The sequence below is a fragment of the Ovis aries genome, chromosome 18 (assembly GCF_016772045.2).
Source record: "Ovis aries strain OAR_USU_Benz2616 breed Rambouillet chromosome 18, ARS-UI_Ramb_v3.0, whole genome shotgun sequence".
In the NCBI taxonomy this organism is placed as follows: domain Eukaryota; kingdom Metazoa; phylum Chordata; class Mammalia; order Artiodactyla; family Bovidae; genus Ovis; species Ovis aries.
The window spans coordinates 3,739,518-3,757,177 of NC_056071.1; the positions used below are offsets into that span (position 1 = coordinate 3,739,518).

The following is a 17,660-nucleotide window of genomic DNA, read 5'->3' on the forward strand; positions in this document are numbered from 1 at the left end:
CCTCCCCGCCCCACCCCCGGGCGCGGCGGCCGCGCGGCCGGCGTAGAGCCCACCGCCCGGCATCTGCGCGCGGCGCGGCTCTCGCTTCTGGCGCCGTGGGCGGCGCGGGGCCGCGGGTATCCGGGCCGCGAACCGCCCGCACCCGCCAGCCCGCTGCGCAGACCCGGCGCCGGGGCGCGGGCGGGGCCGGCGTCCCGCGTGGGCCCCGCGGAGGCGCGCGCAGACCCGCCGGCCGTCGGGGGCGCGGCCGCTGCCCGAGTCCGCACTTGTCCCGCCGCAGAGGCCCGGCGCCGTCGGAGGCAGCGAGGGCCGGGAGAAGCCGCGGAGCGGAGGCCCGCGCCCCGCAGGGAGCCTCGCTCGGCCTGGGGCCGCCGACCCCGCGCCCCCTTCCGCGGCGGCATGGCCCCGAAGCTGCTGCTGCTCCTCTGCCTGCTCTCCGGCTTGCACGCGCGGTGAGTGGCGCCCGGGGTGCGGAGCCTGGCGGGCGGGCGGCGGCGCGCTCTCCGTCGGTCCCCAGTGCCAGGCGCGCCCGGGCATCGTCGTCTGGGCTGCGGCGTCTCCCGCCGGGGCCGAGCGGGCAGGAGACGGGGAGTCGCAGGCGCTTTACCTGTCCCGTCTCCCTCGGCCACGGCCGTCTGCCTCTCCGGGCTAGGCGACCGCAGCCTTCTCTGCAGCCTGAAGCGCGGGGACTCCGAGACTAACGGGCTTTTCTCCTGAACCTTGTAAGGTCTGGTGGGTTTAAGGGATTTCGAAGCCCAGCAGCACTGGGGGAAGCCGGTGTCTACCTCTTTATCTCGCTCCTCCCCCTCCCCCAAGTGTTTCAGGGTTCCGCGCGCGCCCCCGGGCGCGCGAATACACACACACAGATACATACCAACATTCTGTATGTCACACACACACACACATCACCGTTCTGTATCGTTTCCCTCCTTGAAATCTCCCGGGACCCTGGAGTCAGGTTTCCGAGCGGCCCAGTTTAAAGCGGTGTTTATGAGGAGTAGCAGGGCTGGAGACAGACGGAGGAGGATGGGGCATGCTGGGCAGCCAGGAGCTCTGCTTCTCGGAAAGGATTCCCCTCCCAGGTTCTGTGAACACATGCACGCTACACATAAGCACCCCTTCCGTATGAGCCGTTTTCACATGCATCAGCATGCATAAACCTCCCCGTATGAAGCAAGCATTCTGAAGTTGATAATGAGGTTTCTACCTAATACCTGTGGGAAATTACCTTACCATAGACACCCTTACCCTTCCTCCCAGCACACCAACCAGCTGATGGGAGCTTAAAAGTAATTCGGGAGGAGATGAAGATGGCTCATGAGGATGTAAGGACAGTGGGACCAGAAGGGTTAAACCCTGTTGCTGTAAATATAAATGGATATTCTGGGTTTGGTTCCTTTAATTCTGTCTCGGATTTGATCTCTGGTCAAGAGCCTAGAGACTGCCCTGTGCTTTAAAAATTAGAGCAGCTCCCTTCCTTCTGCTGCCCTCAGGACCCCAAGAATCTCCAAGCACCTCGACTCCCCAAACAGTTGATACCCTCTTCGTTTCCTAGGTCGGGGAGCTTGAGAGCCTTCCTGTGGGTCATAAGCTCTGCAGGTGTCAGCGTGCAGTGCTGGGAGGTCTTGCCTGTTCATTCATATTCGTGGAGTACTGAGGAACTTGTTCAGTCGTGCCTGACTTTTGTGACTCCATGGACTGTAGCCCACTGGGCTCTGTCTGTCCATGGGGTTTCCTAGGCAGGTATATTAAAGTGGGTTGCCATTTCCTTCTCCACAGGATCTCCCAGAACCAAGGATTGAACCTGCAGCTCTTTCATTGGCAGGAGGGTTTGTCACCCCTGAGCCACTGAGGGAAGCCCCCTGAGGAACTAGGAAGGCACATTAACAAATCCTACAAGATGTGAATTTGGAAGGGTCATAGTTCTCCCTTCCTCCCTTTGACAGACTGTGAGGAAGAGAGTCATGTTCCTCCCTGCCACAAACCGCTGGTCTTTGCAAAGAGTTGAAAGTAAGAAAGGTGGATTGTATGTGCTGGGGAAGGCAGACTCACTGGAAACTCTCTCAGCCAGGCAGCACACTCCTTGGTCCTTCAACTGAAGCTGCTTCCTGTCTAAGGAACAAGCTGGGAAGGAAATGGAAGTGTGCCCTCTGAGGCTGACCGTGCTTGGATGTATCTCTGTTTAGAAACAAACAACACCAGGCGTAATGTAGATGTCCCAGGTCATATCTCAATCTGAGGTTATGTCTAATTGAATTTCCTACTGCTACTGACTGGATGAAGTGACCTGCAGTTGAGGGTTAGAAAATCAACTGTTTGGATCTACAGATACTTAACATGTTAGAAGGAAATCTGCTCATTGTTCTCATTACTTTATGTGCTTAGTAGGACGATACCTGGGTGTATGACATGAAGCACTCAGGTGTCTAGGGGTTCCTAAAGACACATACAGTCTTTGGGTATTCTCATTCTTCCATTTTGCCAAAGCAGATGTGACAACTTTAATATATTCTTTGTCTGGGTTGATTCCATGGCCTTGGTAATAGAAGTTGCATATCAGTTAAAAATAATCCAAGTTTTAAACTAATGTTATTGCTATATGTCTCTTCTTTGAAAGTATCTTTGCTCTTTGAATGGGTTACAGACATGTGAAGTAATCCAGTGACCAGCATCACCTTTCAAGTGTTAGTCACTCAGTCGTGTCTGACTCTTTGTGACCCTTTGGACTGAAGCCCACCAGGCTCCTCTTCTCTATGGAATTCTCTAGGCAAGAATACTGGAGTGGGTTGCCATTCCCTTCTCCAGGGGATCTCTCTGACCCACGGATCGAACATGTGTCTCCCGCATTGCAGGCAGATTCTTTACCATCTGAGCCACCAGGGCAGTCCTCACTGTTCAAAACTGTTATTAATTCTGAGAGAGTTCTCATTTGTGCTCTGGCCTGCCTTCCTGGTGTTTAAAAGCCCCAGAGAAGGTTCTGACAGTTGTGCTGTGTGGTGGTAGGTTGGCAGCTCTGTGGAGAGCAATGCACCCCGTTCTGACACCCTTGGCAGAGCTTATTCTACATTAAAAGCACTAAGTCACACCTGGGGCTTAGTGACACCTTAAGTGAATGGCTAAGTGCCATCTGAAGTTTAGGAGCTCCTTTTTATGTTTGCGGATACATCCAGCTTTGTCTCTGCCCTTGCAGTTGAAGAGAAGGTGTAAGACATGAAAATACCATCTGAGGGCTGATCTGTAAGTTTATCGCTAATTTGTTTTTAAGAAAAAGCTAATGATGGCATTTAGGATCCAACAATCCTGATAACAGAACATTCGTTAATATTATATATAACTGACTTGGAATGTAGAAAAACAGAACATTTTTGTTTTATTCATATTCTGATGAGTCCTTGAGATGAGACTGGGTTCTCTACAAAGGGAAGGTTTTCTGTAGGGCTGGTGGTCTGCCCCTAGTGCTGAGAAGCTTTGATTTCCTTTTCTGAAGTCCTGCACAAACTGATGAGGCTTCAGGGTTGGGAGGAGCCCAGTGATGGCCCAGAGCATCTCAGTCTGTGTCTACCTGCTCTCCCCACAACCCAGCCACAGAACTGCAGGTGCCCCATTCCACCTTCTGAAGGGGAAGGTGCTGAAAAGATGTTGCTGTTGTCCTTTTCTTTGTCTTCCCCTTCACCTACCCTGAACCAGGAATCTTACGCAATTTCAGGAAAACACCCATCACCACTTCACCGCTAGAGGGAGAATTAGTCACATTATAATACCTGTTATTGAAGTAGCTCAAAGTATTTTTCAGAAACTAATGCTGTGCATACAGAGAACTGATGAAGAGTTAGTGTGCTTCTGTGTACATATGAGTGTTGGGGCAAGAGAAGATGCAGAGTGTGGAAAGCATGGTCCGGTCTGTACTAGTAAGCTGTCTCTGAGGGAGGGCAGGAGGGGAAAGACAGAGAGACTCCAGAGGGGCAGAGGGCTGCACTGTGGGCGAGTTGGAAGGAGTCCTGAGGGTGCTGCATGTGATCCTGCCCAGGTGAGCCGTCCCTCTGCCCACAGAGTCCCGAGCGCCTTTGCTGTGGACTGAGCTGCCAGGCCTGTGGGCGGTGGTTGGCTCCCAGCAATCCATGTCCTTCTTCAACCCGCTTCTTTTAAAGATGATAAAATTAATATTCTTGATAAATAAAATATTATTCTGTAACATTTTAGGTTTGATAATGTTATTTATAAAAGTAAAAAGTCTTACCAGTAATTAAATGAAGCATATCACTTCTTGAATATCAGTCCCAAGTTTTTTAAGTTCCTATTGATGGTGAATATTCAGGGCAAAAAATCCATGGCAATTTATCGTTCTGTGGAATATATATATATTCTAAGCTTTCTGTCAAGAAATAGAATTATAGTTTAATATTGTTGTTATCATTTAGTCACTGAGTTGTGTCCAACTCTTTGTGACCACATGAACTTTAACCTACCAGGCTCCTCTGTGGGATTTTTCCAGGCAAGAGTACTGGCATGGGTTGTCATTTCCTTCTCCAGGGGATCTTAGCCAAGGGAAAAGTTAAATGAATTCAATCTTCAAGATATATGCCATGTACTATTATGAGAACTTCATGTTTGTGTATATATTCATACAGAACTAGGCTGATACTGCTCTGATCTATGTTAAAGCTAGTTAACGCTCATTAAAAGACTCATGTACATACCATATGACATATACATAAGATTTTACAGATGTTATATATTATAGTTATGTTATAATATTATGTTATATTGTTGTTGTTTAGTTGCTAAGTTGTGTCCAACTTGGGCTTCCCTTGTGGCTCAGAGGTTGAAGCATCTGCCTCCAATGTGAGAGACCCGGGTTCAATCCCTGGGTCAGGAAGATCCCCTGGAGAAGGAAATGGCAATCCACTCCAGTATTCTTGCCTGGAGAATCCCATGAATGGAGAAGCCTAGTAGGTTACAGTCCACGGGGTCGCAAAGAGTCAGACATGACTGAACGACTTCACCTTACCTTACCTTACCTTTTGCAACCCCATGGACTGTAGTCCGCCAGGCTGTTCTGTGCATGGGATTCCCCAGGCAAGAATACTGGAATGAGTTGCCATTTCCATCTCCAGGGGATCTTCTCAACCCAGGGATCCAACCCGTGTCTTCTGCATAAGAAGGAAGGTTCTTTACCACTAAGCTACCAGGGAAACCTACAGATAATTTAGACTATACTAAAAATTTACATCCAGACATCCTGGAATGTAAAGTCAAGAGGGCCTTAGGAGACATTACTATGAACAAAGCTAGTGGAGGTGATGGAATTCCAGCTAAACTATTTCAAATCCTAAAAGGTGATACTGTTAAAGTGCTGCTCAATATGCCAACAAATTTGGAAAACTTAACAGTGGCCACAGGACTGGAAAAGGTCAGTTTTCATTCCAATCCCAAAGAAGGGCAATACCAAATAATGTTCAAACTACTACACAATTGTACTCATTTCACATGCTAGCAAGGTAATGTTCAAAATCCGTCAAGCTAGGCTTCAACAGTACAAGAACCGAGAACAAATACACAAGCTGAATTTAGAAAAGGCAGAGGAAGCAGAGATCAAATCGTGAACATCTGTTGGAGCATAAAAAAAGCAAGAGAATTCCAGAAAAACATCTGCTTCATTGACTATGCTAAAGCCTTCTGACTGTGGATCACAACAAACTATGGAAAATTCTTAAAGTGATGGGAATACCTTACCACCTTACTTGTCCCCTGAGAAACCTGTATGCAGGTCAAGAAGCAATAGTCAGAACCGGATATGGAAAAATGGACTGGTCAAAACTGGGAAAGGAGTACACTCAAGGCTGTACATTGTCACCCTGCTTATTTAACTTATATACAGAGTGTGTGTGTGTGTGTGTGTGTGTGTGTGTGTGTGTGTGTGTGTGTGTGAGTTGCTCAGTCGTGTCCCACTCTTTGTGACCCCTTGGACTGCAGCCCATCAGGCTCCTCTGCCCATAGAATTCTCCAGGCAAGAATACAGGAGTGGGTTGCCATTTCCTTCTCCAATAAGCAGATTTTATCATGTGAAATGCCAAGCTGGATGAATCTCAAGCTGGTATCAAGATTGCTGGGGGAAATATCAGTAAATTCAGATATGTAGATGATACCACCCAAATGGCAGAAAGTGAAAAGGAACTAAAGAGCCTTTTGATGAAGGTGAAAGCAGAGAATGTAAAAGCTGGCTTAAAAATCAATGTGCAAAAAACAAGGATCATGGAATCCAGTCCCATCACTTCATGGCAAATAGATGGGGAGAAAAGGAAACAGTGACAAATTTTATTTTCTTGGGCTCCAGAATCACTGCGGACAGTGACTGCAGCCATGAAATTAAAAGATGCTTGCTTCTTGGAATAAAAGCTATGAACAACCTATACAGCATATTAAAAACCAGAGATGTCACTTTGCTGACGAAGGTTTGTATAGTCAAAAATATGGTTTCTCAAGTAGTCATGTATGGATTGGAGAGCTGAACTATAAAGAAGGCTGAGAGCTGAAGAACTGATGCTTTTGAATTGTGGTGGATAAGACTCTTGAGAGTCCCATGGCCAGCAAGGAGCTCAAACCAGTCAATCCTAAAGGAAATCAACCCCGAATGTTCATTGGAGACTTTGGCCATCTAATGAGAAGAGCCAATTCTTTGGAAAAGACCCCGATGTTGGGAAAGATTGTGGGCAGGAGAAGGGGGCAACAGTGGATGAGGTAGTTGGATGGAATCATCAGCTCAATGGACATGAGTTTGAACAAACTCCAGGAGACAGTGAAGGACAGGGAAGCCTGGTGTGGTGCAGTCCATGGGGTCACAGATAGTTGCACACGACTGAGTGAGTGAACAATGACAGAAATTAACATACAAATATATGTCCCAGAAGCCAACTGCCTTGTGAGGTTGCTGCCTTTTTGGGTCCCATCTGGAAAGCTAAACAGAAACGAGCTTATACTTAATCAGGACAAATAAACCTCAATGCAATTTTCTGTTTTCTATTTTGTTGTCTTTTATGAAGGAAGATATGTCATTATGGTGCACATACTGACAAGCCATGAAGGAACAAGTTTTCTTGTTTTTTTTTTTTTTTTGTGTGTGTGACAGGCTTTTTTGCATTGGTAAATGGCAGGCCTCCTAGAAGTGCTGCTTTGCAGAGGAGACTCTCCTCTTTCCAGGCCCAAATTGCTGTGCTGCTGAGATGGCCTCATTCACTAAAGAAACTACCTTGTCATTTTGAGGCCTTTCCATTCAAGTACACCCGGGAGAGGTGGCTGTCAGGCTCAGCCCTTCTTGGGACAGATTCTGATGCTCAGCATTCATTTGGATTCATCTATTAAAGGGCCAAATGCTAAAGACATGTTAGAAAGATTTTAATTTTTGTAATACCAGACTACCTTACTTGCCTCCTGAGAAACCTGTATGTAGGTCAAGAAGCAACAGTAAGAAAAGGACATGGAACTCTGGACTGGTTGAAAATTGAGAAAGGAATACATCAAGGCTGTATATTGTCAACCTACTTATTTAATTTCTATGCAGAGTACATCATGAGAAACGCTGGGCTGGATGAAGCATAAGCTGGAATCAAGATTGCCAGGAGAAATATCAATAGCCTCAGATGTGCAGATGACACCACCCTTATGGCAGAAAGAGAAAAGGAACTAAAGAGCTCTTGATGAAGACTAAAGAGGAGAGTGAAGAAGCTGGCTTAAAACTCAACATTCAAAAAGACGAAGATCATGGCATCACTCCACGGCAAATAGATGAGGAGAGAATGGAAACAGTGAGAGACTTTATTTTCCTGGGCCCCGAAGTCACTGCAAGTGATGACTGCAGCCATGAAATTGAAAGAGACAGCATATTAAAAAGCAGAGACATTACTTTGGCAACAAAGGTCCATATAGTCAAAGCCATGGTTTTCCCAGTAGTCATGTATAGATGTGAGAATTGGACCATGAAGAAGGCTGAGTGCCAATGAATTGATGCTTTTGAACTGTGGTGTTAGAGAAGACTCTTGAGATTCCCTTGGACTGCAAGGAGATCCAACCAGTCCATCCTAAAGGAAATCAATCCTGAATATGATGCTGAAGTTGAAGCTCCAGTACTTTGGCCACCTGATGTGAAGAGCTGACTCATTAGAAAAGACCTTGATGCTGGGAAAGATTGAAGGCAGGAGGAGAAGAGAATGACAGAGGATGAGATGGTTGGATGGCATGAGTTTGAGTAAGCTTTGGGAGATGGTGAAGGACAGGGGAGCCTGGTGGGCTGCAGTGCACGGGGTCACAAGGAGTCAGACACAACTGAGTGACTGAACAATAACAGCAAGCCTACTCTGTACGAGGTGAATCAGTTTGTGTGGTAGGAGGTATGTGAAATTACCAGAGTATTTACCAACCAATATCTCTTCCTTGGCACCCCACATGGGTGCTGGCTGAGGATATCACCTCCTTATGTCCCTGTGTCTGCCTAGACCAAAGGTGCTCCATGAGAAGCACAGAGTCAGACTCAACTATTTTCAGTGAGTGCATTCTGCAGAAGCTGTTCACCTTAAGCTAAAATGAGGTCTTGGCAATGAGAAGTGGAAGCTGCCAGTTGTTCTTGCCTTGACCTTCAGAAGATCTCAGGGTTGATATAAGGAAGGCTGACTCTCTGCTTGTTGGCCTTCATGTATTGGATTACTTATTATGATGTCTATGATTTAACATGGACTTGGAATTTTTTATGACATTTAATGAAAGGATCATGTTATGTTAATAGCACTGGCATTCTTCTTATTGGATTCCTTTTTGTGTGTTTTGTTTTACTTTTAAGATTTTAGAGGTAATTTTTTGAATGGACTGAATGTACTGGGGATTTTCTACCTATTTCAGTGGTGCTTGGGTGGGCCAAAGCTTAAGACAATTACTGGAATCATTGCTACAACTTACATGTCACACTTTGTGCTGAAATTACAGGACCAGGAAGGTGGAAGAAGATGAATATGAAGATTCATCATCAAACCAAAAGTGGGTCTTGGCTCCGAAATCCCAAGACACAGATGTGACTCTTATTCTCAACAAGTTGCTAAGAGAATATGATAAGAAGCTGAGGCCAGATATTGGAAGTGAGTGATGTTTGCTATTTTAGTAGGAAACATAGTGTGATATATTTTTAAAGTTTTAATTTTAAGTAATTATGAATTCTCAGGGAGTGGCAAAGATAGTGCAGAGTCACGCAATTCATGGGTGTTGAACTAAGAGTTGACATTGGCAGAGTGTGTGTACATGGCTCCACATTGTCTTGTCACATGTGGGTCTGTGTAATGATACTGTAATTGAGATGCAGAACGGTTTCATCACCATGAAGTTTCCCTTCCTGCTATTGCTTTAGAGTCTCATCTGTTTCGCGCCTCCAAACTTTCCAACCTGTTAACCAGTAATTTAGTCCTTATTTCTATGATTTTGTCATTTTGAGAATGGGGCCTATGTGCAGTCATTTAGTACCTGACTTTTTCGGGTTGGCTTTTCTTTCCTCAGCAAAGTGATTTTGGGATCCATTCAAGTTGTTGCATGTATCAGTAGTTTGTTTTACTTATTGCTAAGTAATCTTCCATGCTATGGACGGACCATAGTTTGTTTAATGTTTATTGAGGAACATATTGGTTATTCCCAGTTTTTGTCTATTACAAATAAAATGACTGTGTGCGTTAGTAAGCATACAGGGTTTTTTCCCCAATCTATATATTACTTTTTCACTTCTAATGTATATTTCGAAATATAAACTCTATGAATTTTAATATAGTTTAACATAATGATCATTTTTTGAAATATTATCTGTACTGATAACATGAAAATATTTTCTTATGATTCAGAAGCTTTACTGTTTATTTTTTATTTATTTTATTTGGAGGCTAATTACTTTACAATATTGTAGTGGTTTTGCCATACATTACACTAATCAGCCATGAGTGTACATGTGTTCCTTATCCTGAACCACCCTCCCACCTCCCTCCCCATCCCATCCCTCAGGGTCATCCCAGTGCACCAGCCCTGAGCACCCTGTCTCATGCATTGAAACTGGACTGGCGATCTTTTTCACATATGATAATATGCATGTTTCGATGCTATTCTCTCAAATCATCCCACCCTCACCTTCTCCCACAGAGTCCAAAAGACTGTTCTATACATCTGTGTCTCTTTTACTGTCTCACATACTGTATTGGTATTTTTCTTTCTGGCTTATTTCACTCTGTATAATAGTCTCTAATTTCATCCACCTCATTAGAACTGATTCAAATGCATTCTTTTTAATAGCTGAGTAATATTCCATTGTGTATATGTACCACAGCTTTCTTATCCACTCTTCTGCTGATGGACCTCTAGGTTGCTTCCATGTCCTGGCTATTATAAACAGTGCTGCAATGAACACTGGGGTACACGTGTCTCTTTCGATTCTGGTTTCTTCCATGTGTATGCCCAGCAGTGGGATTGCTGGATCATAAGGTAGTTCTATTTGCAATTTTTGAAGAAATCTCCACAGTGTTCTCCATAGTGGCTGTACTAGTTTGCATTCCCACCAACAGTGTAAGAGGGTTCCCTTTTCTCCACACCCTCTCCAGCATTTATTGTTTGTAGACTTTTGGATCACAGCCATTCTGACTGGCGTGAAATGATACTTCATTGTGGTTTTGCTTTGCATTTCTCTGATAATGAGTGATGTTGAGTATCTTTTCATGTGTTTGTTAGGCACTTGTATGTCTTCTTTGGAGAAATGTCTGTTTAGTTCTTTGGCCCATTTTTTGATTGGGTTGTTTATTTTTCTGGAATTGAGCTGCAGGAGTTGCTTGTATATTTTGAGATTAATTCTTTGTCAGTTGCTTCATTTGCTATTATTTTCTTCCATTCTGAAGGCAGTCTTTTCACCTTGCTTATAATTTCCTTTGTTGTACAAAAGCTTTTAAGTTTAATTACGTACCATTTGTTTATGTTTGCTTTTATTTCCATTACTCTGGGAGGTAGGTCACACATCCTGCTGTGATTTATGTCACAGAGTGATTTGCCTATGTTTTCCTCTAGGAGTTTAATAGTTTCTGGTCTTACATTTAGATGTTTAATCCATTTTGAGTTTCTATTTCTGCCTTATTGACTATGCCAAAGCCTTTGACTGTGTGGATCACAATAAACTGGAAAATTCTTCAAGAGATGGGAATACCAGACCACCAGACCTGCCTCTTGAGAAATTTGTATGCAGGTCAGGAAGCAACAGTTAGAACTGGACATGGAACAACAGACTGGTTCCAAATAGGAAAAGGAGTACATCAAGGCTGCATATTGTTATCCTACTTATTTAACTTCTATGCATAGTACATCATGAGAAACACTGGGCTGGAGGAAGCACAAGCTGGAATCAAGATTGCTGGGAGAAATATCAATAACCACAGATATGCAGATGATACCACTCTTATGGCAGAAAGTGAAGAAGAACTAAAGAGCTTCTTGATGAAAGTGAAAGAGGAGAGAGAAAAAGTTGGCTTAAAGCTCAACATTCAGAAAACAAAGATCATGACATCTGGTCCCATCACTTCATGGCAAATAGATGGGGAAACAGTGGAAACAGTGTCAGACTTTATTTTGGGGGGCTCCAAAATCACTGCAGATGGTGATTGCAGCCATGAAATTAAAAGACGTTACTCCTTGCAAGGAAAGTTATGATCAACCTAGATACCATATTGAAAAGCAGAGACATTACTTTGCCGACTAAGGTCCATCTAGTCAAAGCTATGGTTTTTTCTGTAGTCATGTATGGATGTGAGAGTTGGACTGTGAAGAAAGCTGAGCACCAAAGAATTGATGCTTTTGAACTATGGTGTTGGAGAAGACTCTTGAGAGTCCCCTGGACTGCAAGGAGATCCAACCAGTCCATCCTAAAGGAGATCAGTCCTGGGTGTTCATTGGTAGGACTGATGTTAAAGCTGAAACTCCAATACTGTGGCCACCTGATGCGAAGATCCAACTCATTTGAAAAGACCCTGATGCTGGGAAAGATTGAGGGCAGGAGGAGAAGGGGACAACAGAGGATGAGATGGTCGATGGCATCACCTACTCAATGGACATGAGTTTGGGTAGACTCCAGGAGTTTGTGATGGACAGGGAGGCCTGCCATGCTGCAGTTAATAGGGTCATAAAGAGTTGGACATGACTGAGTCACTGAACTGAACTGAACTGATGGTGTTAGAAAGTGTTCTCATTTCATTCTTTTACAAGTCGTTGACCAGTTTTCCCAGCACCACTTGTTAAAGAGATTGTCTTTTCTCCATTGTATATTCTTGCCTCCTTTGTCAAAGATAAGGTGTCCATAAGTGTGTGGAATTATCTCTGGGCTTTCTATTTTGTTCTATTGATATATATATCTGTCTTTGTCCCAGTACCATACTGTCTTGATGACTGTAGCTTTGTAGTATAGCCTGAAGTCAGGCAGGTTGATTCCTCCAGTTCCATTCTTTTTTCTCAAGATTGGTTTGGCTATTCTAGGTTTTTTGTATTTCCATACAAATTGTGAAATTATTTGTTCTAGTTCAGTGAAAAATACCGTTGGTAGGTTGATAGGGATTGCATGGAATCTATAGATTGCTTTGGGTAGTATACTCATTTTCACTGTATTGATTTTTTCCAATCTATGAACATGATGTATTTCTCCATCTATTTGCATCCTCTCTGATTTCTTTCATATAGGTCTTTTATTTCTCTAGGTAGATATATTCCTAAGTATTTTATTCTTTTCATTGCAATGGTGAATGGAATTGTTTCCTTAATTTCTCTTTCTGTTTTCTCATTGTTAGTGTATAGGAATGCAAGGGATTTCTGTGCGTTAAGTTTATATCCTGCAACTTTACTATATTCATTGATTAGCTCTAGTAATTTTCTGGTGGAGTGTTTAGGATTTTGTATGTAGAGGATCTAGTCATCTGCAAACAGAGTTTTATTTCTTCTTTTCCAATCTGGACTCCTTTTACTTCTTTTTTTGCTCTGATTGCTGTTTCCAAAACTTCCAAAACTATGTTGAATAGTAGTGGTGAGAGTGGGCACTCTTGTCTTGTTCCTGACTTTAGGGGAAATGCTTTCAGTTTTTCACCATTGAGGATAATATTTGCTGTGGGTTTGTCATGTATAGCTTTTATTATGTTGAGGTATGTTGCTTCTATTCCTGGTATCTGTGTGGATGCAAGATTTTATTCTCTGGGATAAATGCCCAGGAATGTGATTGCCAGGTCCTGTGATAAATATTGGTTTATTTTTTAAGTGAGTGAGTGAGTGAGTGAAGTCGTTCAGTCGTGTCCGACTCTATGCGACCCCATGGACTGTAGCCTGTCACGCTCCTCTGTCCATGGGATTTTCCAGGCAAGATTACTGGAGTGGATTGCCGTTTCCTTCTCCAGGGGATCTTCCTGACTCAGGAATTGAACCCAGGTCTCCCGCACTGCAGGCAGACGATTTACCGTCTGAGCCACCAGGGAGAAGCTGTCAAACTCTTTCCCAAAGTTTATGTACCATTTTCTATCCCACTGTCAAGGTGTAAGAGATCTAGTTTCTCTGTATCTTCACCAGCAGGTGGTACTGTCACAGGTTTTTGTTTTAGCTACTCTACTGTGTGTATGTCCAATAGTTTGATATTGCCTTGTTGTCTTGATTTACATTTTCCTGATTGTTAGTGCTATTGAATTCTCTTTATGCACTTATTTACCAATAGTATATCTTCTTCATCAAAATGTTTCCTCATATTAGTTGCTGCATTAAAAGTTGGAGTATTTTGCTTTATTTATTTTTTTCTCCTGCCTTATTAAGTGTTCTTCCTACAGTCTAGATATGATTCCTTTGCCAGATGAAGTGTTCAGATTTTTTTCCCTCTTTGTATGGCTTTCCCCCCCCCCCATCCTTTTAGTAGGGTCTTTCAAAGAAAAAAAGTTTTTAATATTGAAGAAGTCCAATTTATTGATTTTCTTTTTACTTTTTATGGAATATACTTTTTTTGTGTGTGGCAAGCATTTTTTGGTTTACTTTTAATTGGAGGGTAATTGCTTTACAATATTGTGTTGGTCTCTGCCGTACATCAGCATGAATCAGCCATAGGTGTACATATGTGCTCTCCTCCTTGAAGCCCCCTCCCACCTCCCACCCCATCCCATACTCTAGGCTGTGACAAATAGTGCTGCAATGAACATGGGGATATATATATCTTTTTCAGTTATGGTTTTCTCAGGGTACATACCACGTAGTGGGATTTTTGGGCCATATGATAATTTTAATCCTAGTTTTTGAAGGAATTTCCATACTGTTCTCCATAGTAGCTACATCAGTTTACATTCCTGCCAACAGTGGGAATGTATACTTTTAGAGTAATGTCTAAGAGCTCTTCATAAATCCCTAACTCCTAAAGATTTTTTTCCTATTTTCTTCTAAAAGTTTTAATATATGTTTTACATTTAATTCATTTTCAGCTTTGAATTAACTGTTATAGAAAATCAATGTGTGAGGTTTATAGCTAAGTTTGTTTCTTTTCCTTTTGCTTATGAATCTCTAGTTACTTTATTATCACTTGTTGAAAAGGTGATAATATCCTATCCTTCCTCTTTGACTTATGTTTGCACATTTATCAGAAGTCAGTTGGCTCAACTTCTGTGGGCTGTTTCTGGTTTCTCTAATTTCTTCCATTTATCTGTGTGTCTATCGTTGTGTCAACCTGCAGTCTTGAGTATTGCAGCTATGTATGATAAGTCTTGGAATTGGGTAAAATTAATTCAGTCACTTTATTTTTAAAAATTATTTTAGTATATATTTTCTATATTAATTTTAGAGCTATCTTATCTATAAGTGAAAAAAAATCTCATGTTAAGCCTTTATATCAGTTTGGGAAGAACTGACATCTTTATTGCGCTGAGTATTTTAATCCATAAACATGGTATATCTTTCCATTTATTTAGATCTTGTTTATTTCCTTACATTCAATGTTTTGCAGTTTTTGGTATACAAGTTCTAAAAATATTTTGTTAGATTTTCACCTAGCTGTTTCACAGTGTTGGAGTGCTTGTAAATAACACTATATTTTAAAATTTATTTTTCCCTGTGTTCATTGCTAGTATACAGCAGTATGGTTACCTTATATAAGTTAATGTTGTGTCCTCTGACTTGCCAAACTCACTTACTGATGTTAGGAAATTTTTTTTGATAGGTTCCTTGAGAATTTCTGTGTACATCATCATATCATCTGCAAATGAGACCTATTTCTTGCTTTCCAATCTGCATGCCTCTTATTACTGGTCTTCTTGCCTTATTTCACTGGCTAGCACTTCCAATGCTACAGGAATAGTGGTAGTGTGAGTGGACATCTTGCTTTGTTCCAGATATTAGAGGAAAAGTATTCAGTCTTCACTATTAAGTGTGATGTTAGCTAGATATATTTTATGTATATTCTTCACTAAGTTGAGAAAGTTCCTTCTATTTCTAATTTTCTGAAATAATTTTTTTTTTTTAAATCAGGAATGGGTGTTGAACTTTGCCAAATACATTTTTTGCATTAATTGATATTCAATGTGCTTTTTTTTTTTTAAGGCAGCTAATACAGCACGTCCCGTACCTATGAACAAGTTTCATTCTGAGAGTGTGTTCGTAAGCCCAGTTTGTTTATAAGTACAGCAGTGTTAGCCTAGGTTCCCAACTAACACAATTGGCTATATAGTGCTATACTGCAATAGATTTAGAATACTTTTCACACAAATAATACATAAAAAACAAACACACACACACAAATAAAATAACTTTAATCTTACAGTACAGTACCTTGAAAAGCACAATAGTTCAGTATAACAGGTGGCATACAGGATGTGACATCGAGTGAACAGGCAAGAAAACATTACTGACTGGAGGAGTGTGAGAAGCGGGGAGACCGTAGAACTGAAAGATCGTTAGCAACAGAAGACAGAGGGTAAGCTGCAACTTCACATATGCCTAATGTTGATGGAACACACACTTGCATTTTTGAAAGTTTGCAATTTGAACGTTTATATGTAGGGGTCCTGCTGTATGGTGAATTACATTGGTTGGTTTTCAGATATTGAACCAGCCTTGCATCCCTAGGATAAACCCCACCTAGTTATCATGTTTAAGAATAAATATTTTTAAAAAACTCTTTTTATATGTTGCTGTGTTCTATTTGCTAATCCTTTATAATCCTTTTAATATCAGTGGGGCCAACAATAATGTTCCTTGCTTCATTCCTGGTACTGGTAATTTGTGTTGTCATTTTTTTCTTTGTCATCTTGCTGGAGGTGGGTTCCACTGACCTTTTTGAAGAACCAACTTTTGTTTCATTATTTTTCTATTTTCAGTTTTATTACATTTTACTTTTAATCTTTATTATTTTTACTTTCTTCTTCTTTCTTGGATTTATTTTGCTCTTCTTCTTTGAGGTAGCATTTAGAGTCTCAACTTGAGACTTCTGATGTAAGCATTTAGTGCTCTAAGTTGCCTGCTCTGTACTATTTTAGCTGTATCTCACAGATTTTGATGTTTGTGTTTTCATTTTCATTCAGTTCAATGTATTTTTGACTACCCTTGAGATTTTTTTCCCCTTTAGTTCATGTACTATTTAGAAGTATATTTTTTATTTCCAAATGTCTAGAAGTTTTTCTGTTACCTATCACTAATTTTTAGCTTAATTCCATTGTGGTTACAGAACATGCTCTTTATAAGTTTAAAAATTTTTACAGTTTGTTGCTATTTAATTTATGACCTGGGATATGTTTTTTTTGTGTGTGACTGTTCCATGGGTGCTTGTAAAGAATTTGTATTCTTCTGTTACTGGAGGAATTGAATCTTGTTGTTTAATGGTTTTGTTGAGTTTTATATCTTTGCCAATTTTCTGTCTAGTTTTTCTATCTTTTTTTTTTTTTGATTTAACAATTGATACATTAAAAAAGACCAAGACAAGAACAGTGTTCTTGGCCAGGAGAGAGATGCATGCCTGCTGATGGTGATGGTCCGAACGCTGAGGTTGTTGTGAACGTTTTTCGTAGAGTGCAGCTGGACTGTGGCCTGTTTCCCTCTTCTCCTTGGAGCTCAGTTTTACTTAGAGCCCTGCAGCTTGCCAGCCCTCATACTGCCCTAGCTGCTGTCCCTGTGTTTTTCCAGATTTGAGGCTTCCTCTCTAGTTTATCTGTATCAGGACGTAGAATTACGCCAGTCCCACTCAGTAAGCATAGAATTTCAAAATCCTGATGTTGTAATGTGCAGGGGTCTTGGAGATGCATGTCCTGCGCAGTCCGGGAGCTGTGATACTACCTTCCTGTGTCTCAGTTGCCTTTTCCATATGATGAAGCAGGGGAAAAAAATTCTCTTAAACTTCCTTCTTGTTTTAAGGTATTTATTTAGTGAGCAGTACATCAGATTACTATTGCTTGGGTTCATAAATTCAGTTGTGACCACAATTTTCCCATCATAATTACATAAAAGGCCTACCCAGTATGGGAAGTGTGCAGCAATTATGCATTTATATGGAAAGGGAAGACCGAGAAAATGTTACTAATTTCCTCATTAATTTTCAAACTGTGCTTGACCTTAGCACAAAGATAAATAAGACTCACCATTTGCCCTTCCGGGTAAGTTTAGTC

At 41.9% G+C, this 17,660-nt stretch overlaps 1 protein-coding gene across 1 annotated transcript in view; it reads left to right on the forward strand.

Annotated features, from left to right (window-relative positions):
• Positions 1–399: 399 nt before the first annotated feature.
• GABRG3 (gamma-aminobutyric acid type A receptor subunit gamma3) overlaps positions 400–17,660 on the forward strand; it is an 833,483-nt gene continuing 816,222 nt past the window's right edge. Inside the window, exons 1-2 of the mRNA XM_027956997.3 lie at positions 400–452; positions 8,974–9,122. Of these exons, the coding sequence (XP_027812798.3) occupies positions 400–452; positions 8,974–9,122 (202 nt within the window). The remainder of the gene's footprint in view (positions 453–8,973; positions 9,123–17,660) is intronic.